The sequence below is a fragment of the Bidens hawaiensis genome, unplaced genomic scaffold (assembly GCF_021521415.1).
Source record: "Bidens hawaiensis isolate Kalapana, Puna unplaced genomic scaffold, B.hawaiensis_p1.1 tig00012724_1, whole genome shotgun sequence".
NCBI classification, from domain to species: Eukaryota; Viridiplantae; Streptophyta; class Magnoliopsida; order Asterales; family Asteraceae; genus Bidens; species Bidens hawaiensis.
This window is the reverse complement of record NW_027492052.1, coordinates 491267-512380: the sequence shown is the minus strand read 5'-3', so window position 1 is coordinate 512380 and position 21114 is coordinate 491267. Positions and strand designations below refer to the sequence as shown.

Below are 21114 nucleotides of genomic sequence, written 5' to 3'. Positions count from 1 at the left end.
CTTGGATACGTAACAATTAACATCATGTACAGTTTGGTCTAGTCGTCGGATCCAAGTATCTTGCTCCAATTTTAGCTATTTTTAAATCTCTCATAATTTATTATAAAATGCATAAATCACTACATAACCGATTTCTCTAATTTACGTGTTTATTTATATATTTAGTTCCATCAATTGTCTGTTTTCATATTTTTAAATGTGAGCGAATATATATTCTAAAGAGTAATGATTTCCGAGCTTTCCAAATCAACCAAAAATATGTTTCATGCTTCTCTTCAACCCGAACAGTCTGAAATAACATCAATTAAGTTTATTAATCGTCTATAGGGATGAAATTGTACGTTTTGCATATGCAATGTTAATTAGTTCATGTTTGCTAATATTAATGAAACAGTACACAATTCTTGGGAAATATGAAATTAAGACTAAAAAGTGATGGTAGACTGTGATTATCATAGGGATGTTATATATATATGTATCTGGTGACGGTGGTGGTATATATTATGATGCTACTTCACGTTATTTTTTATGATTGGTGAAAACCCTAAAACCTAGTTGTGTTTTTAATTATTATTAATTTCCACAACATAAAACATCCTCTGACGTTTACTGTGAAGTAACATATTTTGTAACTAGCATGTGCATCTTTCTGTCTCTTTACACTCCTTACCTTATTACATCAATTAATAATTATTACATTTTGTAGAATAGGATCAGGGATCTACTATACATGTTAAATTAATATTCCTAGCTACTCAATTGGCTTCCTTGTTGAAAGTAAAAAAAATGTTGATATAACTTGTAATTAAATCATTATTCAAAATATTCAAAATCGGTTATCACGAAAGTCATAACCGAACCATCGTTTGTTCAATTGGTTCGATTATTTCTGTTATTGTTTTTTTTTCTTTTTCTTTTTCTGTTCACCCCTAGTTTAAAATATTTAGTTGAGTTAATTAATTACACAAAGGACCTTAGTTAATTGGTTTAGTTATCTCTTTTTCATTTAATTAACCACGTAACCCACCCTAACCCGTGTCTTCTTCATCAACAAACATATATATATTTCATCGTCAAAACCAATTGTTGGTGGCCTTTATTCGCTTTTCTCATCTTTGTCATGCTTTTGCATTGTTGGATGCGAACGTTTGTTGTAGATGAGATGCAATCATGAAGATCTTATAAGCAGTTTGTTTTTGTACTTGTCTTTTCAAATATAAATGAAACAAGTTCATGTTCATCTGAATTTTGGTGTTTTGAGGTCCGATTTCATCAAGTAGGGCACCACCGATGAGGTTTTCACGTGAAAGATATGATTTAGTTAATGATCTGGTTTCACTTAGCAACATCTTATGTTATTTAGATTGCCACATGTTATGTTATACTTACTAGCTTCTTTTGCTTCTGGTTAGTTTTACTAAGTTTTTTTAGAGTTGGAATGTTAGCAACTAAGTGTAACCACTACATTATCTGGCCTTGAGATTGAGAAAATGTTTGCTCTCATGTCACCATCTTTAGATCATTCTAATAGTTTTTGTTATATGTGAGATTATACTGGATATGTTTGTTTGTTTGACGGTTAAGTATTTGTAAGAAACTTTTTCTTAGCCACTTAGTTATAAATTTGGCTAAGTTATCCAATTGATGATTCTGGTGTTTATGTTACAATTAATTAACAACATAGTTCATTGTTAATTAATATTGTATCCATGAATACATCTATTAAAAATAAATATTTATTTTTACTAATAAATACCTAATATATATATTTTTTTATCTTTCTTATAGATAAATGCCGTCCATATTAATAATTCATAAGTATTGATATTTAGGGTCAAGTTATTCTACAAAGGGTGATAAAAATGAGAAGTGTGAGAAGTCATAAATAATTGACATGTGTCAAGTAAGGACCAAAAGAAAAAGGGTATATGGATAATTGTACACATTTTCCTCCAATGCAAGGCACATGTTAATATCCCCAATATTTTAGAACGTTTATAACTTTTTCGTCTGATATTTTTTTTTTAAAAAATATCATCATAATAAAAGCGTTTTTTTATCTTTAATATGAGTATGATTTTTGTTATATAAAATTTAAAACAAAAATCACGTCATTGTGTCCTTTCGCACACCATTGTGTCTTTTGCTTATCATTGTGTCTTTTTTCGTCATTGTGTCTTTTCGCACACCATTGTGTCTTTTTTCGTAATTGTGTCTTTTCGCTTATCATTTTTTTTGTCATTGTGTCTTTTTTCGCACACCATTGTGTCTTTTTTCGTCATTGTGTCTTTTCGCACACCATTGTGTATTTTCGCTTATCATTGTGTCTTTCTTCGTCATTGTGTTTTTTCGCACACCATTGTGTCTTTTCGCTTCTCATTGTGTCTTTTTTCGTCATTGTGTCTTTTCGCACACCATTGTGTCTTTTTTCGTCATTGTGTCTTTTCGCTTATCATTGTGTCTTTTTTCGTCACTGTGTCTTTTTTCGCACACCATTGTGTCATTTCACTTATCATTGTGTCTTTTTTCGTCATTGTGTCTTTTTTTTGTCATTGTGTCTTTTCGCACACCATTGTGTATTTTCGCTTATCATTGTGTCTTTTTTCGTCATTGTGTCTTTTCGCACACCATTGTGTATTTTTATCTAATACATAAAACACAATGCTCAATACATGTTATACAATAACTTGAAACGTAAAACACAATGGTGAATACGTATAACACAATGACCTAAAACGTAAGACACAATGGTGAATACGTATAACACAATGACCTAAAACGTAAGACACAATGGTGAATATGTATAACACAATGACTTGAAACGTAAAACACAATGGAATCAACATATTACACAATGACACAATAAACAACAACAACACACAATTAAAAAACCCATTAATTTTTTTTATTTTTATATAACAATATTGTAACAACCCCAAAAATAGGGCTAGAATTTTTTTTAAGAAAACTTATCGTTAGATACCGAGTGGAATGTTGATCGAACAGTCGAAGCGAACTGTACGTCGATGGGCTTGGCCCGAGTCGCCAAGATTGTTGCTAATCGGCTCGGCCCGATAATTTTGTAGAACTCGATAGAATATGGATAAGCTCAAGAATAATACCATAATATAAAACATGGGCTCGGCCCAAATTACTCAAACGAAATAGAGACTCACATAACTCAAACGAACCCTAACTCAATAACTCCAAAAAAAAATAACATGAGTCATTCCACAATTATGTGAATCATACCGGTTATACAAAATAGTTAAACCAAACATCAATTAGTTCCTTATATTACCATCCGCTTCACAAAACAAAATGAGACGAAACCGATAAACAAGATTTGTGACACGTTATATAAATCACCTACGCCCATGTTTATATGTAAATACATAAACCGGTCTTAGTAAAACTATAAATAATTATGTAATAATAATAACAAATCAACCAATATATCTTCAAAATCCTTGCCTCCCAATGGAAATCTCTTTCTCTCTGCCCCTATCGAAGCCATCTACAGCCCTGCCACCAATCAATCTTCTTCTCCAATCACTCTTCATGCAAAATTGATTCCCTGCTTCAAAGATATCATCTCCCTCACCTTAATATTATCAATCTTTACAATTATAAGCATCACTCAAACTCTTTGTGGTGCTTTCCCCGCTTGAAAAACCGATCCAGCAGACAAACAACAAGAAACCTGGTAGTTTGTTATCATAATGTACAATCCATAGTTCATTATGTTATAATCATCTGATTGGTTCGGATTTTATAAAAATCCCAACCTGAAACTCCTCCCTTGCTGTCTAATTACCCTCAGAACCAGAAGCATTTGTGTGCTCATGCTCGTCATCTCCACTTAATCAATATTACTCTTCAATGTATACACTCAAACTCACTCTCTGCTCCCTATCTAGGAGGGACCGAACCAACCTAAATCACAAGGAAAACCGGGTAATCACTAATGTAATAATGTTCAACTTATTCTTATCTTATTACTCTGATATTATAATAAACCGGTAACCAACCACAGCCCCGAAGCTTCTGTTTTTGCTCATGGATTGAGTTCAAGAATCTATCCTACTCGTGAAACCCTAAAGAGTTCGAGGTATTGCAGCTCGTATTTGTTGTATTTTCGAGTTGATTTCAAGCTTTGAAACCGTGTTAAACCTGTGGGAAACTCAACCAGTAAACTAAAAGAAAACATATTAATATGTAACCTAAAACTATAATGGAAAAAATGTTAAAATCGGGTTTATCATAACCGTGAAGTTAAAACCATTAACTATTAAACCGAAAACTCAGATTTTAAAACCAAACTAGCGGAGCGTGAACCAAACCAATAAGCTTTGCAAGTATATCCAAGATATGCAGAAATTATTACCGGTTTGGAACTTTAAAAATCATGTAATATGCAGCCCCGAAAACTATGGCTAATTCAAGGCCATTCGGAAACTCGTTTACATGAAAACTAGTTGAAAACAAACCCGATAGGTGACCATACTAACTTCTGGACATTTAACAAAAGTTCCAGCAGTTACACATGCATGTTTAAGACCTCAAACCTGGTCAAGACCAGCCTCAAAAGTTAATATCTAACCGAGTAAGAAAAACCATCTGAACCGACATTTTGGTGACCCTTTTGATAAGAAATAAGCCGTACAACCCGAGTAATAATATGATATCTTTTTGCATCCATAAAAATAATATTTTAATGGTTTACAATCTGACCTGAAACTATTTTAAGGGAAACATCGCTTTAAAACCGAACTAGAACCCAAACGGGCCAAAACCGGCTCCGTTAGCGAAACTGCAGCTACGGACAATCTTTTAAAACCCACGAGATGTCAAAACAATTTATTTTTATTTATTATAACAGGTCCTAACTCGTTAGGTGACGAAAAGTGAGTTTTTGTTAAAAATATAACGAAAGGGCATTTTTGGAAACCGGTTATTTCTCAAAAACTGAAAGTATAAGATTGTGTTTTTCAAACAAAGGCTTATGAGTTCAAATGGCTAGATAAAAGCTATAAATGTTTAAAGGGACAATGTATTTACAAAATGGGCCCGTTTGCATGCTTAAACTCATTGTTTCGTTTGAAACGACAACGAGCCGGCTTTTAAAGACTGAAAGACTAGAGAAATATAAAATGGATATTTTTTTCCAGAATTTATATAATTAAAATGATTTACTATAATTTTATAAACCATTTTCAATATTCACAACACCCATTTTTGCTAAGAAATAGCGTTTAAACACGAGTTATGGTAAAAACGACGTAACCCGAATGAGCATTTGAAAAATATAAATTTTTCATTTTTCTGAATTTTAACAGTAAGTATAAGTTAATAAAACCATGATTTTAGTGTTACTTATTATACAAAAACTATCTAAGCCTTTAACTCGGTTATTGCCAAAATAAACGTTAAACGAAGGAACAAGGACTAAAACCGTACGGCCCAAAAATTTCTGAGATATCAGACCTGAAAATAACTCATTTTTTATGATATATATAATTCTGGAAATGACAAGTTTCAGTTACAAAAGTATTCGTTTATTTAAACTATTCTTTCAAGACATTTCGTTAAAAACCGACAACACCGTTGATAACCGGTATTGTCAATGTTTGTAAACACAGGACATGGTTGTTTAAATATGTATCATTAGACTTTTGATATCAATGAAATGTATATAAATTCTATGGTTATATGGTAACCCAAAACCTAACTGAAAACCGAACTTTCCAAAAATAGAAACTTTATCAAAACGACACATGAACCAAGGTAACTAAAACTCTCGGAAGCTGAATTATATACGTAAACACAAAACAATAATCTTGTTAATTATTTAAGTACAAACTTCTCATAAAGGGAAACTTTACTCATCAAGAACCAAATGCGTTGGAAAACACTTAAAATTAACTAGTAAACAATACCAATAACGAATTTTACATTGTTCTTCGATAACTTATTGTTGATTAATATATGTACTAGGCGTACTTGGTGATTTCTAGCATAGTGCAAGTTCATTGATTATTTTTCATATACATATTGCATGCGGACTGAGGTGAGTTTCATGCTGCCCTTTTTACTTAAACTTTTTGGGCTGGATACATGCTGGGTTTACTTATGGTGTGATGTTCATCAAGATGTGTTTTACTGCTAAATTTTGTCCCAACTTTTACACAATCATTAGCCCGAGGGAATGGGCTGGAGGCTTGTATGGGTAGTACTATTTGGGAGACCCCCACGCACAGTGACCCTATGTTGGGTAAACCACACTGAGATCTACGGATTGTTGCGGCATATAACCTACGTGTTTGATTATTGCTTTTAACAGGGTGATAGTCCGGGACGGTTTAACTTCTAGTATGAGTTGGGGATACTTATGCTAGTTGCAGGTTTGATTGTGGACTTGATTGATGCGCACCATGCTTTATACTTACATACACACAAACTTGCTCGCTTTTATATATGAACTGTTTTATGTGTATGTGAGCTAAAGTCACGAACTCACCAACTTTTTAGTTGACACTTTTTAGCATGTATTCAGGTACCTGGTGGATAGTGATTTGGATTAGCATTGTAATGAGCATGACTAATGATAGAGGCGTAAGTTGAGCAAGAACAAAGAAGATTAGATGCCAATGAGATTAATAGAACCCAACACGGATTGCAGCAGTGTCAGAGAAGGGAAGAGATAGTTGTGTAGTTACACCTTGTCATAAATATTTAGTACAAATATTGTAACTTATCTTTATCAATAATATTCCGCTGCTTACATATGGTACCAATTTGTCCTTGAAACTCCCAGCCCCCTATTGGCAGGGTGTGACAAATATGATACTCATATTATAGATAAAAAACGCTTATTATTATGGTGAATTTTTTAAAAAAAATAATGTCGTATGAAAAAGTTGTTGACATTTTAAAATGATGGGGAAATTGACATGTGCCTTGCATGTGGAGAGAGAAAGTCAACAAAGATGAGTTATTACCTTAATGCCATTTTCATCAAGTTTTATTTATTAAATTAATCTCAGCCATTCAAATCTAAAATCAATTGACTGGATTCCTTCTCTCCCTTCTTATTTTTGTTGTCCTTAGTATTTTAACTTTACCCTGATATTTAGTTATCATAAGCTTTGCTTATACTCTCTGCCTGCCAACCTTTTCTAATTCATTTGGGATATCGTTGTGAGAAAATTAAAAACATCCATCTTATTCATCTAAGCAGTTTGGGCCTACTCAACTTTGGGCTCACTACTTGGGCTATTCTATTTCATTTTCACCCAATCATAAATTCAGAAATCATGACCACAATAATTTATCATCCACTGCCCCAAATTCAAAAATACTAGCATAAAAGTTACATTCATTTAGTACAGAATCATATATTTTTTATTCAATTAGTAGGTCAAATTGCTCTTTATTGGTCAATTTTTAGTGGATACACACTACTAAGTTCATATGGTTTACATCCAAGCCTCTTAACTTCGCATAGACGTTACATCTCCCACTTTATCTCATTCACTTCGACTCACCATAAGGGGGGGGGGGGGAGGTGATGGCATCACTCATCACACACCCCACCCAATCAAATTATGTCACGTCACCAACCCCAAATCCATCACATTTTGATGGAATTTGGTAGGGGTGATGTGGTGTGATAGGTTTTGGTATATATACATATAGGTTTTTGTGTGAGTGAGAGGATTGTATTTGGGGTGTGTATATATGTATATATAGAGAGAGAGTTCCATCACTCAAACCCACTTAAAGCGTGATGGCCAACACCCAAAACACCTCCATCAAGCTTGATAAGGGAGTGGCGGCGGTGTTTAAAAACAAATCACGCGGTGCCCCGTCCCCCCTAAGGAAATGGTTTAATTAACCTCCTTAACCCCATCAATTTGAAATAATTCTTAAATTATTGTGTGTATCGAGGATTTTAAAACCCAATAAAACTTTAACTCGTCTTGTCATTAATGCCTCTTAATCCATGAAGGAAGTGGTGTTCCACTCGTAATCGGCCTTAACGTCCTAGGTGTTAAGGTATAATGCTAGGCCTAACCCGTAAACTAACCAGCTCATGATATTAAAACAAGGTAAATATATAAAAGTCATAGTAATATTTGAATATTCCTATATTTCATTTTCTTCTAACGTGACTTACGATTATAATGGCAAATAAGACAAAAGTACATCAACGAATATAAAGAGTCAAGTTTCAAATATGTTGTTGGACTCTACGAGTCTACGTACGTACATGCAATGCAATGCAATGCAATGCATTAATTCGTCAACTATTTAGCATGAACTGGAGACAGTATATATGTTTATTTTTAATTTATACTAATTAATTAATGCTAGCTGGAGTGTATAGCTAGCTGTTATCTTTCTTATAAAAATGTTTTCATACAGACAATTAATATATATATAAACATTAAAACACAATATATATTCAAACGACAAATCACATATCAAAGTGTTTGTCATATATATTGTGATAATTATAATTGTAAATAACTACATAAGTCATTGGTTACTTGATCTACTTCCACTTGTGTGTTTGTCCTTCGAAGAGCTAGCTTCAAATTTCCAGAGCAGCATATGCTAGCTGTATTAATTTCCTGATACATTTTTATGAATTTTAACAAGGCCTAGTCCAAAAAACATAATTTACAAAAGAAAAAAAAGCCAATTTGTTTTATTTTATTTCAAAATTCTTTTTATTTTATTTATTTTTGAAACGCCTATTTGGATTAATGACGGACCAATGACCCACCCGATCATCTTTACTTAATCCTTAAGAAGAAAACCAGCGTAGGTAAGAAAATCCTCTCAGCAAACCTAAAACCTCATACTTTTTGTCACAGGTGAAACATACTTAAACCCCAAGACCTCCAATAATTTTAGAATATAGTTAGTATACAAAAAAAAGGTTTGTTAATATAATCAATGCACTTGTATAAACATAATATTTGTAGTCATTAATTAATAAAACTAGGTTTCTTACCCGTGTGTTACCGCACGAGGGCTTAGTTTTTGGTGTTTTGTTGAATCTTAGTGGAAACTCAATAGAAAAAGAAATGGAAATAGAAGGTGGAAAAACTTCAACTAAAATCATTTAATAAAAACTGAATAACATTAATTTTGAAGAATATTGTTCATACTGCCTGAGATATCTGTAACATATGTACGTTTATTTAACCCTAGAAATCACATATTAATTAAAATCACTAGCATCGCTTTTAAGATAAAAGATAACTCAAATAAAATAAAAAGAACAAATTAAAACCATATATATGGTGTACAATCAAAAGAAAACAAAGGAAAGGTATAGAAAAGGACGAAAAGGGAAATACGGGGATGAATGTCATCTAAAGACTTCCACTAAAAATAAAAAGATACAAACATTAAAGACCAAGACAAACCACCAGAAGACGAGATGAAGGAAGCTGTCCAAACAATTAATCATCTGAAGATAATCTAAAGTTTTAAACCAAAGAACCAAACCTCCAACCTAAGAAGGAAGAAGACACCAAATTATTCTCGTCCTGTTTGCGCCTTTTTTATGTTCCATAAGACCATAACGTCCCTTGATTCACAATGTTAGCGGGAAGTTATCATTAATCTTTATTTGTGGGATTCGATTGGGTGGAAGTCGCACGAACAAACTTATGATTACAAATATCATGCATATACACAGTTGTGTAACATATGATCGACGTACAATCGCACAAACTCACTAATAAGTCGTCTATAAATCTCTCAATATGTATTTGTATTGATACATTTAATGTGGATCTTCAAGTTATCTTAAATTAGGAGAATCCTCTCGATCTAAGTATATTAGGTAAACGCGTGTAAAATCAACTGTATGTAGTCTTTTTCATGTCTAAATTGCACAAGATCATGTATAAGAGATCATGTATAAGAGTTGTGTGATTGTGATTTAAGCCATTTTGGGATACTTATGGAGATAAGTTGGGTGATTTGATAGATGCATTTGAGCATTGGGTCTCACTTTAGACTACTCGATCTCTATATTTGATTTTGATAGAGGACATGTACGTTTTCCTTATTTCATCATTCATATATACTCTATCAATAAATATGATAAGTGAGATTTTACTATCGCATTTGTTTGTTTGTATATGTAAAAAATTACATAATTGTTGGATACCAGACTACTTTTGGTAGTCGTGGTTCCAATCCAAGATGAATGTCCCATATTTGTCGTCAGTTATATATTCTTTAATAGACAAAGGCAAATCTATGGAGGAGGATCCCTACTTTTTGGAATTCGCTATTGTCGAGTTCGTGGATTTCCAAATGGTATCGACATTCCTAGTACCAGAACCACGATCTTAAACTAAATTAAAGATCATTTATAGACTTATCTTTTAAGATTTAAAAAATATGATATTTACGTATTTTATACGCTTCAAACATTTTATGCATGATAATGATCATAATATGTATGCAATATATTACATTTTAATTTGTTTTAGTTGTAAAAAATATAAAGTTATATACAATTTAAAATGGTTCAAAAGGAAAATGTACTTGAAAATCATAATGGATCCTTTTTAACAAACTAGTTAACGAATATACTCAATATCCACATGCATGTCTGATAACTGAGATATACCTCATAAGTATTATGCCATGTATGTTACACATACTTACAATCGCTTATGTAACAAAGATCATCAACATTCATCAGGTTGTCCTCTCTATGGGTTGAGAGAATAATGAAAATTAATGTTGTTTAAATAAACAAGGTTTCATATTGGTGATGGCATTCGTATATATGAGCAAGTCATAGTTAAGTTTACTGTTAACTAGTTGTGACATATTTAAAAGAGGTTTGAGATTAGGATATATTGTAGACAGAATTACAAATTTTGTCCTTTAAAAAAATCAAATTACGGTTCGTGTCCTTTTTTTAGTTTCTTTGCAGGCGGTGTACTTTAAACATTTTCTTCCTACACGTTATGTCCTTTACGCTAACTGGGTTAGAAAAACTCAGTTAAATACTCTCACGTGAGGCGCATGTGAGGGCATTTTTGTCTTTTCGTCTCTACCTGCAACTTCTTCTTCTTCTTCATCTTCTTCTTCTTCATTTTTGTAGATCTCAATCAACTCCGTTTGACCTCCAGCAGCCACCATTCACTCTCCAGAACCACCACTGTTTGAAACCTCCGTCACCCTCCACCACCATCGCTCATCACCCACCACCTTCCCTACCAAGTCACCGGAACCACCCAACCTTCAGATTCTGAGCTCTGGCCATCTCATACCTTAATGGAATCATTCTTACTAATAGGCTATTGATATACAAAAAAAGTGAAGTGGAATCGAAATCAAGAAAAAGAAATGGTCTTTGACTAATTAAAGCCAAAATTATGCTAGATCCGCAAGTTTTGAAAGCTCTAAAACGGAATTAAGTCGTCGGAAAACAGATTGTGACGGAGATTGATTCATCGGCCCGACCTAACTCGTTTTGACTCCCCAGGTCTGACCCAGGTACTGTTGGCCGGAAAATCGATTGTGACAGAGAGGGTTTGATTCCGGTGAAGTAGAAGATAGGGGGACGGTAGTGATGGCTTCTTTTTAAAGTGTTAATGATGGCAAGTGGTGGTGTGGGGCGGTTGGTGATGGTGATGGCGTGTGAGTGTGGGTGATGTTGGTGGTGGGTTGTATGGGAAGAGAAAGGGCTGAGGTGTAGGTTAAGTTATATCTTATTAATTGAGATCTGCAAAAATGAAGAAGAAGAAGAAGAAGAAGTTGCAGGTATAGACGAAAAGACAAAAATGCCCTCACATGCGCCTCACGTGAGGGTATTTAACTGAATTTTTCTAACCCAGTTAGCGAAAAGGACATAACGTGTAAGAAAAAAATGTTTAAAGTACACCGCCTGCAAAGAAACTAAAAAAAGGACACGAACCGTAATTTAGCTTTTTTTAAAGGACAAAATTTGTAATTCTGTCTATATTGTATATATGTATCATCATATTATGAATATATTTATAAATTCAAAATGAGATAGCGATGCAGCTTGTTGTCCGCTTAATTGTCTTCGGTTTCTATGTAATTGCTACTTTTCAAATATATGACTTGCCATGCATCTATTAGTTTATAGACTTTCAAGGTAATATGTATGTACAATAGGTTTGTCTTTGCCTAGAAGTATGTCCATAAAATAAATATATATGCGTAGGGTCGAGATACTGTACAATAATTTCTTAACGTACGATAGGTACGCGAGACGCTCAAAAGCAAAAAAACAAAGGCAAAAATTCTAAAACGCTCAGCTGAAAACCTAAAACGCTCAGCCAAAAACTATTAAAAACGGGTTTTGTGAAAAAAAAAATTGATCGATAAACTATTCAAAATCTGTTTTTCGGTGAATCAATGATTAATTGGGTATGTATTGATGATTCTGAGATGTTGAGATGTGCTTTATAGATCAATTTCGTGAATATAAATATTCTTATACATTAAGATACGTTAAGGATTATTGTATTGTATCTTTTGTCTGTATGCCTATATACATGTATGTACTTATACAGGATTTTTTTTGTTTTTTTTAGCATTTTGTGTAGTCGGTAATAAAATACCAATTACATCATTTTTGTATGTATTCTTATTAACTTAAGCAGAAAGGTAAGTCTCAAAGCCGGCAGCTGACAGAAACAAGCAGCAAGATATTAATCCATTACTTTTTTTGTCAATTCTCCTGTAACCCAACGTACCTTTTGGTCAATATAACCTCCCTCTTGCCTCTTCAACTCTTAAACTGCATCAAACCCTAATTTTATCATCCTTTATTCTCTAGACAACGCAGTTTCTTGATCTTAAAGTTATGGGTTCTGAGAAGCATGGGAACAATTCAGAGACTTCGAGCGATCAAGAAACTGATCGCTCGTTGTCTCCTAATAGCTCGAAAGAGGGTTTGGGTCGCTCTTACGAGTGTACCTTTTGCAAAAGAGGGTTCACAAATGCTCAAGCATTAGGTGGTCACATGAATATTCATAGAAAAGACAAAGCAAAAGCCAAAAAACACAACAATGCTTCAACCAAGCCCAAGAAAGATCATCATTCGACGGTTTCTTCGAAATCTTTTAATTATCTTATTCCTAATGAAGAGGCTCAAAATCATGGTTCTTTATTCGGGTTCTCGACACACAATCATGGTTATCAGTTTATGCCATCAAACCCTAATTTTAGTGCTCTTCATGAGGAGCATTTGAGGGTGAATTTGAATCTTGGAATTGGGAGTTCCGAAATGGGAAGTGGTAATATAGAGCGTGCGAAAGTAAGGCATGAAGATTGGATCCAAAACGATGTCGATTTGGAGCTACGTCTAGGTCAATATCCTTAGATTGATCTATCTTTTTTGCTTATGACAAGAAGGAAACACATGTTCAAAATGGAAACAAGAATTGGCTGATATTAGGTGAAGTACTTCTTAATTTCATTCTATATATATTTTGTACCTTGGTATATATATACTACAAACCTTGTTTATTTGTATGGCTTATTAATCATGTACTATTGTGCTCTATATGTTCAACTCATGCAATATACTAATTTGAACTAAAGTATTTGAAATTATTAAATTCTACATTTTCTTCTGCTTTCCCTCACATTTAGAAGATTCATGCTACTATAGCTTGTTTTGGTCCTTAAACCGCCAAAAACCGACACCTAATTATTCTTCGGACAAGAAGAATTTGGTAGTGATATCTTAAAGCCATAGAATTTAAAAAAAAATGGTTCCATATAACACTTTTGCATACTTGATTTGTTCTAAGAAGGCAACTAGTATAGTCATAGTTTATGTTTACTTACACTGCTTTATTACAATTCTAATTAATCGTTAAAACTTTTCGGATGCGCGTTCTCCCTCTTGATAAGTTAATAATATATGTGGCAACAATGCTTTCTTTATATTCAACATATATGGATCACAATTTCTTAAGACCTTGGCATTTGATATATATGTTCTAAGAAGGCAACTAGCTAGTTTATGTTCACTTACAAGGCTTTATTACAATTCTAATTATCGTTAACTTTTCCGACGCGTGATATACCTCTTAATACTTTCTACTGTTCTAGCTACATAATGGATCATAATTTCTTCAGTCAACATGATTTGTTGTCTTTGATGTTGGTCACAGCTTTGGTCACCTTGGAAGGTATAATTAGTTGTAATTTTCTTGTTGTTTTGTATTTTGGCCTGTCTAAATTATTAACTTTTCTAAATTGTATAAAACTATGCACGTACTGATCTTATGTTTACCAACTAATTGGTATTATTAGGTGCTAATTATTCAAGCCTAGTGTTTAACTCCCAAATTATCCAATTGTCATCTTCACCTTCTCATCTTCTGTCATGTGGATCTTTAATCAACTTACTTTCTTAATTATCAACCTAATTAATTTTCCATGAAAAATATGTAAATTTGATAAACTTGCACATGCAATTGCACCTATTAAAATACATGATCCTACAATGATCATAGTAATTAACTCTAGAAGTAGGAATGCTCGCTATGCGGTTTAACCGAATAACCAATGTGGTCCATTTGTTGTTTATTCGAGTTATTTGGTATTTATACCTGTCCGATGGACGGGATAGTTTAATATAATAATTTATAAACCCTTTTTTTTATCTTAACGAACACACATGAACATTAAATGAAGATACACTAAGAAAACTCAAAATAGAATGTATAGGACCTACACTAACATAACCATAAAATGATATGAAATAATAAAGAGTATACCAATTCAAAATATAATAAATGATGATAAACCCGAATGCATCAAACTGATAAAGAAGATCAGTAAAACATTTAATAAAAGATGGTACCTTGGCATGTTGATAAGTTGCTTTGATCATGGTCTCTATTAGAATGTTCACATTTTAATTTAGGAACATTAACACATTTTTTTGTGCATACTTTTACTTAACTTTCAGTTAGTGCCATATTAATGTTGCCAAAAACTACCTTGTGTCACCACCATTTTAAGTATGACTACCCAATTAACATGGTTAGTATTTAATCTTGAGATGATCAGAAGGCTATAATCGACCCAAAAAACGGTTACACTCTTTCGGGTTAGTAATATATATAATTTCACTTTTGGTTATCGGTGAAACCGAATTAAACAAATTGGTTTAAATGTTACGTTTTAAATTGTCCCCAGCCCCTAAAAACCGAATAAACGTGTATTTAACTCGTATAATAACTATGATATCATGAATAACTCGATCCAAACAGCTTTCCATTTAACTTTTGGGTGAATTAATGCTTCTTTCATGAAAATTTTAGGTGTGTGTTTCTTTGTCTAAGGTGTGGTTTATTTCATCCGAGTGAAGACCTCTGACATGAAGATACAAACACCTAAAAGGCTAAATCAATATTTTTAAAATCGTATCGGACATCAGACATGTCGCTCTATTGGTTCACTAATAAGATTGGTTTTAAAACCGGATTACATTATAATCAATGTAACTTTAAAAGTTATATGTGAGATACAATATATATATATATATATATATATATATATATATATAAATCTAATTTTCATCTTTAATTTAGGAAATAACTTAGTAACTATGACATTAATAGAGATTAAGAATGTATATAATATATTAAGATCATAAATATCTAAAAATTATATAAATCATGCATGTTTCTTTCTAGTACTAAACAAAGGGAGGTCCTATAAAATGGTGCCCTACTCACCTAGAAAGAACAACAACCATGACCCCATGCTCATGTTCCCAATGGTGTGCTGTATAATTTCTTGTTGGTTTTATTTAAATTGTTATGTTCTAAGTAGTTTTCTATGTCTCTAAGAAGTTTTGTTGATTTTTAAATAACTGGCCGGCTTAAACATGTCTGGTCCATGTGTGCGTAACCAGACCGGTGCAGTTTCTGCCTTCTGGTTAAACCAGTTAGACCGCATACTTCTTTTTTCTTTTAAAAAATAAAAACAAAGGCTTAGGATTACTAAAGTAACATAAAAGTCATGTCTTTAAAAAAAACACTACTAAATTAAACAAGCCATAAACCACAATTTCTAATGTTGTTTTTTTGTAAGGAAAATTAATTGAACTATGTAACCAAAATGTTTGTAACCGAAACTAGTCCATAATATATAACTAACGTTGTGTTCTCGAGTTTCATTTAAGGTCCTTACATCTTAATTTTTTTTTTCATAAATCATGCATTCTTTCAAGCCCAATTCTTTATGCCTAGTATCCTTCCAGCTAATGGTGTTCATTATTCTAATCAAATATGAAAAATTCAAAATTCATTTCGAACGGGATTCAAATAACGAATTTGAACTCCGGTTTCAAACATCCAGACGGGTTTCATTATTTGAACATAATTTCTCTTCAGTTTTAAACCTATTTTGACTCTATGAACTTCAAACTGAACCGACCTGTTTATCAATTTTTTTTTTCATTAGCAAAAGTTTTCATTTCAAGTAAAAGCATCCAATTATAATAAAGAGACATGTATATTCTGTTTTTACATTTATACACTCGAAATTCGGGTTATTTGAATTTTCCGAATGCGGTCAATTTTTCGGATTCCGTATTCAAATCGGTTCAAATTCATATGCAGTTTCAAAATTGTTAAAATCGAATAACCCGAAAACCGAACCTAACAACTAGCAACTTAGCAAGTGAACAGACACTATTACTTCATTCATAGAGCCTAGAGGTATTCTTAGACAGGGTTGTTATTGAGTTTGATGGGCTGGAAAAAAAAGTTTTGTTAATGGGTTGTTACTTGTTAGCAATGGGTCCCAATAGAGAGACCATTGAGTCTGTCAGTCTAGGCCTCTGGGCCATATATAGGCCCACTTTTAGAATACCCATGTCCACGAATTCTCTCCAAGTCTCCATAAATGAACGAAATTTTTCAAAAATGGCTTCTTTTATAATAATAACAGTTTCAAAAATGGTATGACTTTGATAGATAGTTACAAAAATGGTGTAACCGTGATTTGAAACCACGGTTTGTGTATTTTTATATGAATGTGTCAGTTGAGAATTTAAAGAAATAATAATTTTGATTAAAATAAGGCAAGTTGTGGTTTTAAACCACAGATTGCATAAAAAAATAAAGCCTAATACCACTTCTAGTTTTGTGGTGGTTTTGCTATCAAGCTGTGGTTTGAAACCACGGTGATGTGCTTAAAACAGTCAATTAAATATTAACTAAATTAACAAGTAATAAAAACTAGACTTAAGACTCAACTACAAAAAAATACCGGCAAGTGAACCGGTCAACTGTACTAAAACTAAGTAAGTCCGGAATATCGAACCCACAGGACTCTATAAATTACGTTAATTAACTAATTAGACTCGACTTACGACACGACTATTTATTATTAATGTTTAAAGGGGGATTTTTAAACTAATATTAAACTAAGAAAGTAAATAAACAAGTTAACGAGAACCAAGCAATTAAACACAAGATCGAAACCAATCAGAGAAGGAATCTACCTAGGTAAGAATCCCATGCATCAACAATCATCAAGCAATGGACAAATAACATGATTGTGGAAACTGATTTCTAAACGTGTTCATCTAACAAACCCTAAGGACCTTTGACTGAATCAAATGAAATCCCAAAGAACAATTATTAGATTATTAAGCAATCAGTTGAATTGATTTCCGCAAAGTCATCAATTAGGGTTAATTAATAGTATCTAAAGCAAGCAATCTTACGAAACACTAAACCCTAGATAACTTGATAAACTAACATGACATCATGAACATGGATCAATACAATAAGCAAGAATATTGTCACTACTATCCTAGCATGCAATTGACCAAGACACATGAACAACTCCTCACCTTACAGCTATTGGAATTTAGCAAAACATTTAAATTCTTAACCAACTGTCAACAAGCTTCTATGATCTAATGGGCCCATTTAATCACAATAATCAAAACACCAAGTAATGATTTAAACATAAACCCTAAATCTAAAGAACACAATCAAAAGATAAAAGATCTATGTGAAGCTATAATTAACAATCAATTAAGATAATAAACATTCATATGCATCATGAAAGCAAAATCAAGTCTTTTACTATTAAATCAACAAACCATAATCAAAGCATAAGTCCAAAGCAAGAATCAAGTCTCAAACATGTTCATAAAACCTAGGTAGACATGAAGTCTAGCCTAGAATCATTATTAAAAACAATCCTAAACAAGTCTTAAAAACAAAGAGGAAAAACATCAAGAATAATGAACAAGGAACGAAAGTTAGAGCGATAAAACCCTTTGCGATTGATCCTCGAACACCCGGATGAAAGCCCTCTCGATCCTCCTTAGTTCCTAGCTTCAAATCACCTTCAAAACCTTGGAAAAACTCTTGAAATCGGCTGCCAAAAAGCTTCGGATCGGCTAGGGAATGAAGATGTTTATATAAGCGAGAATGGGCTTGGGCTTGCAATTTTTGGCTGACCAAAAGGCCTAGGCGCCCGGCCTAGGCATCCTAGGCATTTGCCTAGGCGCGGCGCGACGCCCTTTTAGGGAATTTTCGTTTTTTGCTTTTTATTTATTATTTAATCATGTTAGATCCCTTTCTTGAACTCCAAGTAACGTTTAGAACCTTCTAGGCCTTCTTTTCTTTCAAATCACCATATACATGAAAACAAATCGAAACGCTAAGTGGAACAATCATGTAATCATTAACGAGCAAAACGTACTTAAACTTCGCATGAAAAGATAGAAAGAATTAAGTAAAACATGCAAGACACCAAAAGAGTTAAAACACGATAAATATATAAAACTTGACTCAAAACCTAAATTAATAAAAGATAAACAAAACTCGAACTTAAACGAACTTAAAACATTACGGAAACACAACTTTACACGGGATTCGAGATGTATAAATAGACGTATATCACACGGTTTGATCTTTTACTTTTTATTTCATTTAGATATGTATATATAATTTTGTTTTTTTAGTCAACCAGTAATTTCAACCTAGGTTTGGTTTGGTTTTCTTTTCTTCTTCAATTTATTTAGAATGTTCAAGCTTATTTTGTTTTTCTTCTTTAAGATGGCAATTACTATTAGTCACTTGTATTTCAAACCGCTTCAGTCACTTGTATTACACTCTCATATTTTGCATACTATACATGCAATATAGTCATATATGTGTGTGTGTGTGTGTGTGTGTGTGTGTGTGTGTGTGTGATAATGTTGAGCTTGGTATATTCATCAAACCCTTCATAGAAATTACCATCCTATCATTTGCTAAAGTAATTCTTTGGAGCTTCGTATATACCAGTGTTGTTAATTACAAAATGAATCCATGAGTAGTTCTTGGTCAAGTAATTCTGATTTGTTATTTTTAGGTGAAAATTATCGAGCCTACCATTTGTTCCATAATAACAATTTTAGTCAAGAACCCCTAATAGTTCGGTGTGACGATCAGATATTCTCGGAATGCATTAGACGTAAACCTATATAAGAGAACGTCATGCACCACGTACTGTAAAAAAAGTTTGAATGTTGCTTACATTTCTCAGCATTTAAAAAATTAATTTAAAAGATCAAACCGTGGTTTCAAACCACGGCTTGACTTACAAAACCACCACACTAACACGAAAAGCGGTATTAGATTACCACTTTTGTACAATCCGTGGTTTGAAACCACGGCTTGCCTTATTTTAATCAAAAGTATTATTTTATGAAATTCATGTCTGACACATTCATAGAAAAATACCCAAACCGTAGTTTCAAACCACGGTTACACCATTTTACACCATTTTTGTAATATATATCTAAAACATGTCATTTTTGAAACAACTTTTACAAAAACACTATTCATGAAAAATTTTCTAAATGAACAAAGTTTAACAAGTTGAATTCTTATGTCATATTAAACCTACAACTTAGATCACAAACAATTATGTCATATTGCCATCCACCCAGGCACCCACAACTTAAATCATATACATTTATGACAATTAGAAAAACTATCCTATTCTATGAAATCCATGTACATGAATGTACATGAAGATCCGTATATTATACTAGATGACTTATTTATTTATTTATCTGTTAAATTATATTAATAAAATATATACCATGAGTCTATGATGAGGTTTCAAATCATAAGTTTTTTATTAATTTTTACAAATGAAGAGCATTTGGAATATACCTTGTAAAATGTGATGATGATTGTATTTTCAGCAAATCATTTTAGTTAATTGGAATTTACCTAAACATCGTTTATGAGTTAAACGTGTGGTATACACACTCGGTCGAGACCATTCTGACTTCCGGCACTGACAAACCGAAGGTTCAAGGGGAAGCCCACAAGCGAGGTCCAAAGGGATAATCCTGTGGTGGGGATTTAACGAGAGACACTCAACAAACGAAAAATCAATTATAGTAATTGAAAGACACTGAAACTTGCTTTGGATATACGTGGTTGGTAGAAACAATATAATTTAATCGATAACTGACACACTCTTTTTATGAATCATTGTGTTGTTTCAAGAAAACTTTGTGATAGTTTCTTAATTATTAATTAAAAAACACGTATTTGGCATGTAATTTGTACATGGATTTCATAACTATAAATTATATACTAGTTCCTTATTCTTTTTTAATCATTCGATTAATATTCTGAGAGTACAATCAACTGAACATGTTTACACAGCAAAACAAAAAAAAATCCACGTTCTTAAAATACTATGAAACATACAAACTGCAAGTCCTATAATCTTTCTTAGTGTTTCCAAGAATATAAACCATTGGTTTTCAAAGTGACCTAAAGTTATGTCCAACCATGCTTAATTGCTTATTGATACCATTATTTGAAAATACATGTGACTGAAGAGACAATGAACACAATAATCTTGACTTTGTTTGCAATAGGTGTCCTAAAGTCAAAAAAATATAAAGAACTCGGCCCATCTTCTTTTACTTTGCTTTTGCATCATTGGACCTAATATGGGCCCTTATGTTAATATCATTCCATTTTTAGTGTCCTTTCATATATTCATTAGAATTTTAATGCTTGTTATAATTTGTGAAGATGATTG

General features: G+C 32.7%; 1 protein-coding gene across 1 annotated transcript; it reads left to right on the top strand.

Annotated features, from left to right (window-relative positions):
• Positions 1–12877: 12877 nt before the first annotated feature.
• On the top strand, positions 12878–13405 carry LOC143541897 (transcriptional regulator TAC1-like). The gene has a single exon (XM_077034588.1). It carries the CDS (start codon positions 12878–12880, stop codon positions 13394–13396), a length of 519 nt encoding a protein of 172 aa, XP_076890703.1. The 3' UTR covers positions 13397–13405.
• Positions 13406–21114: the final 7709 nt, after the last annotated feature.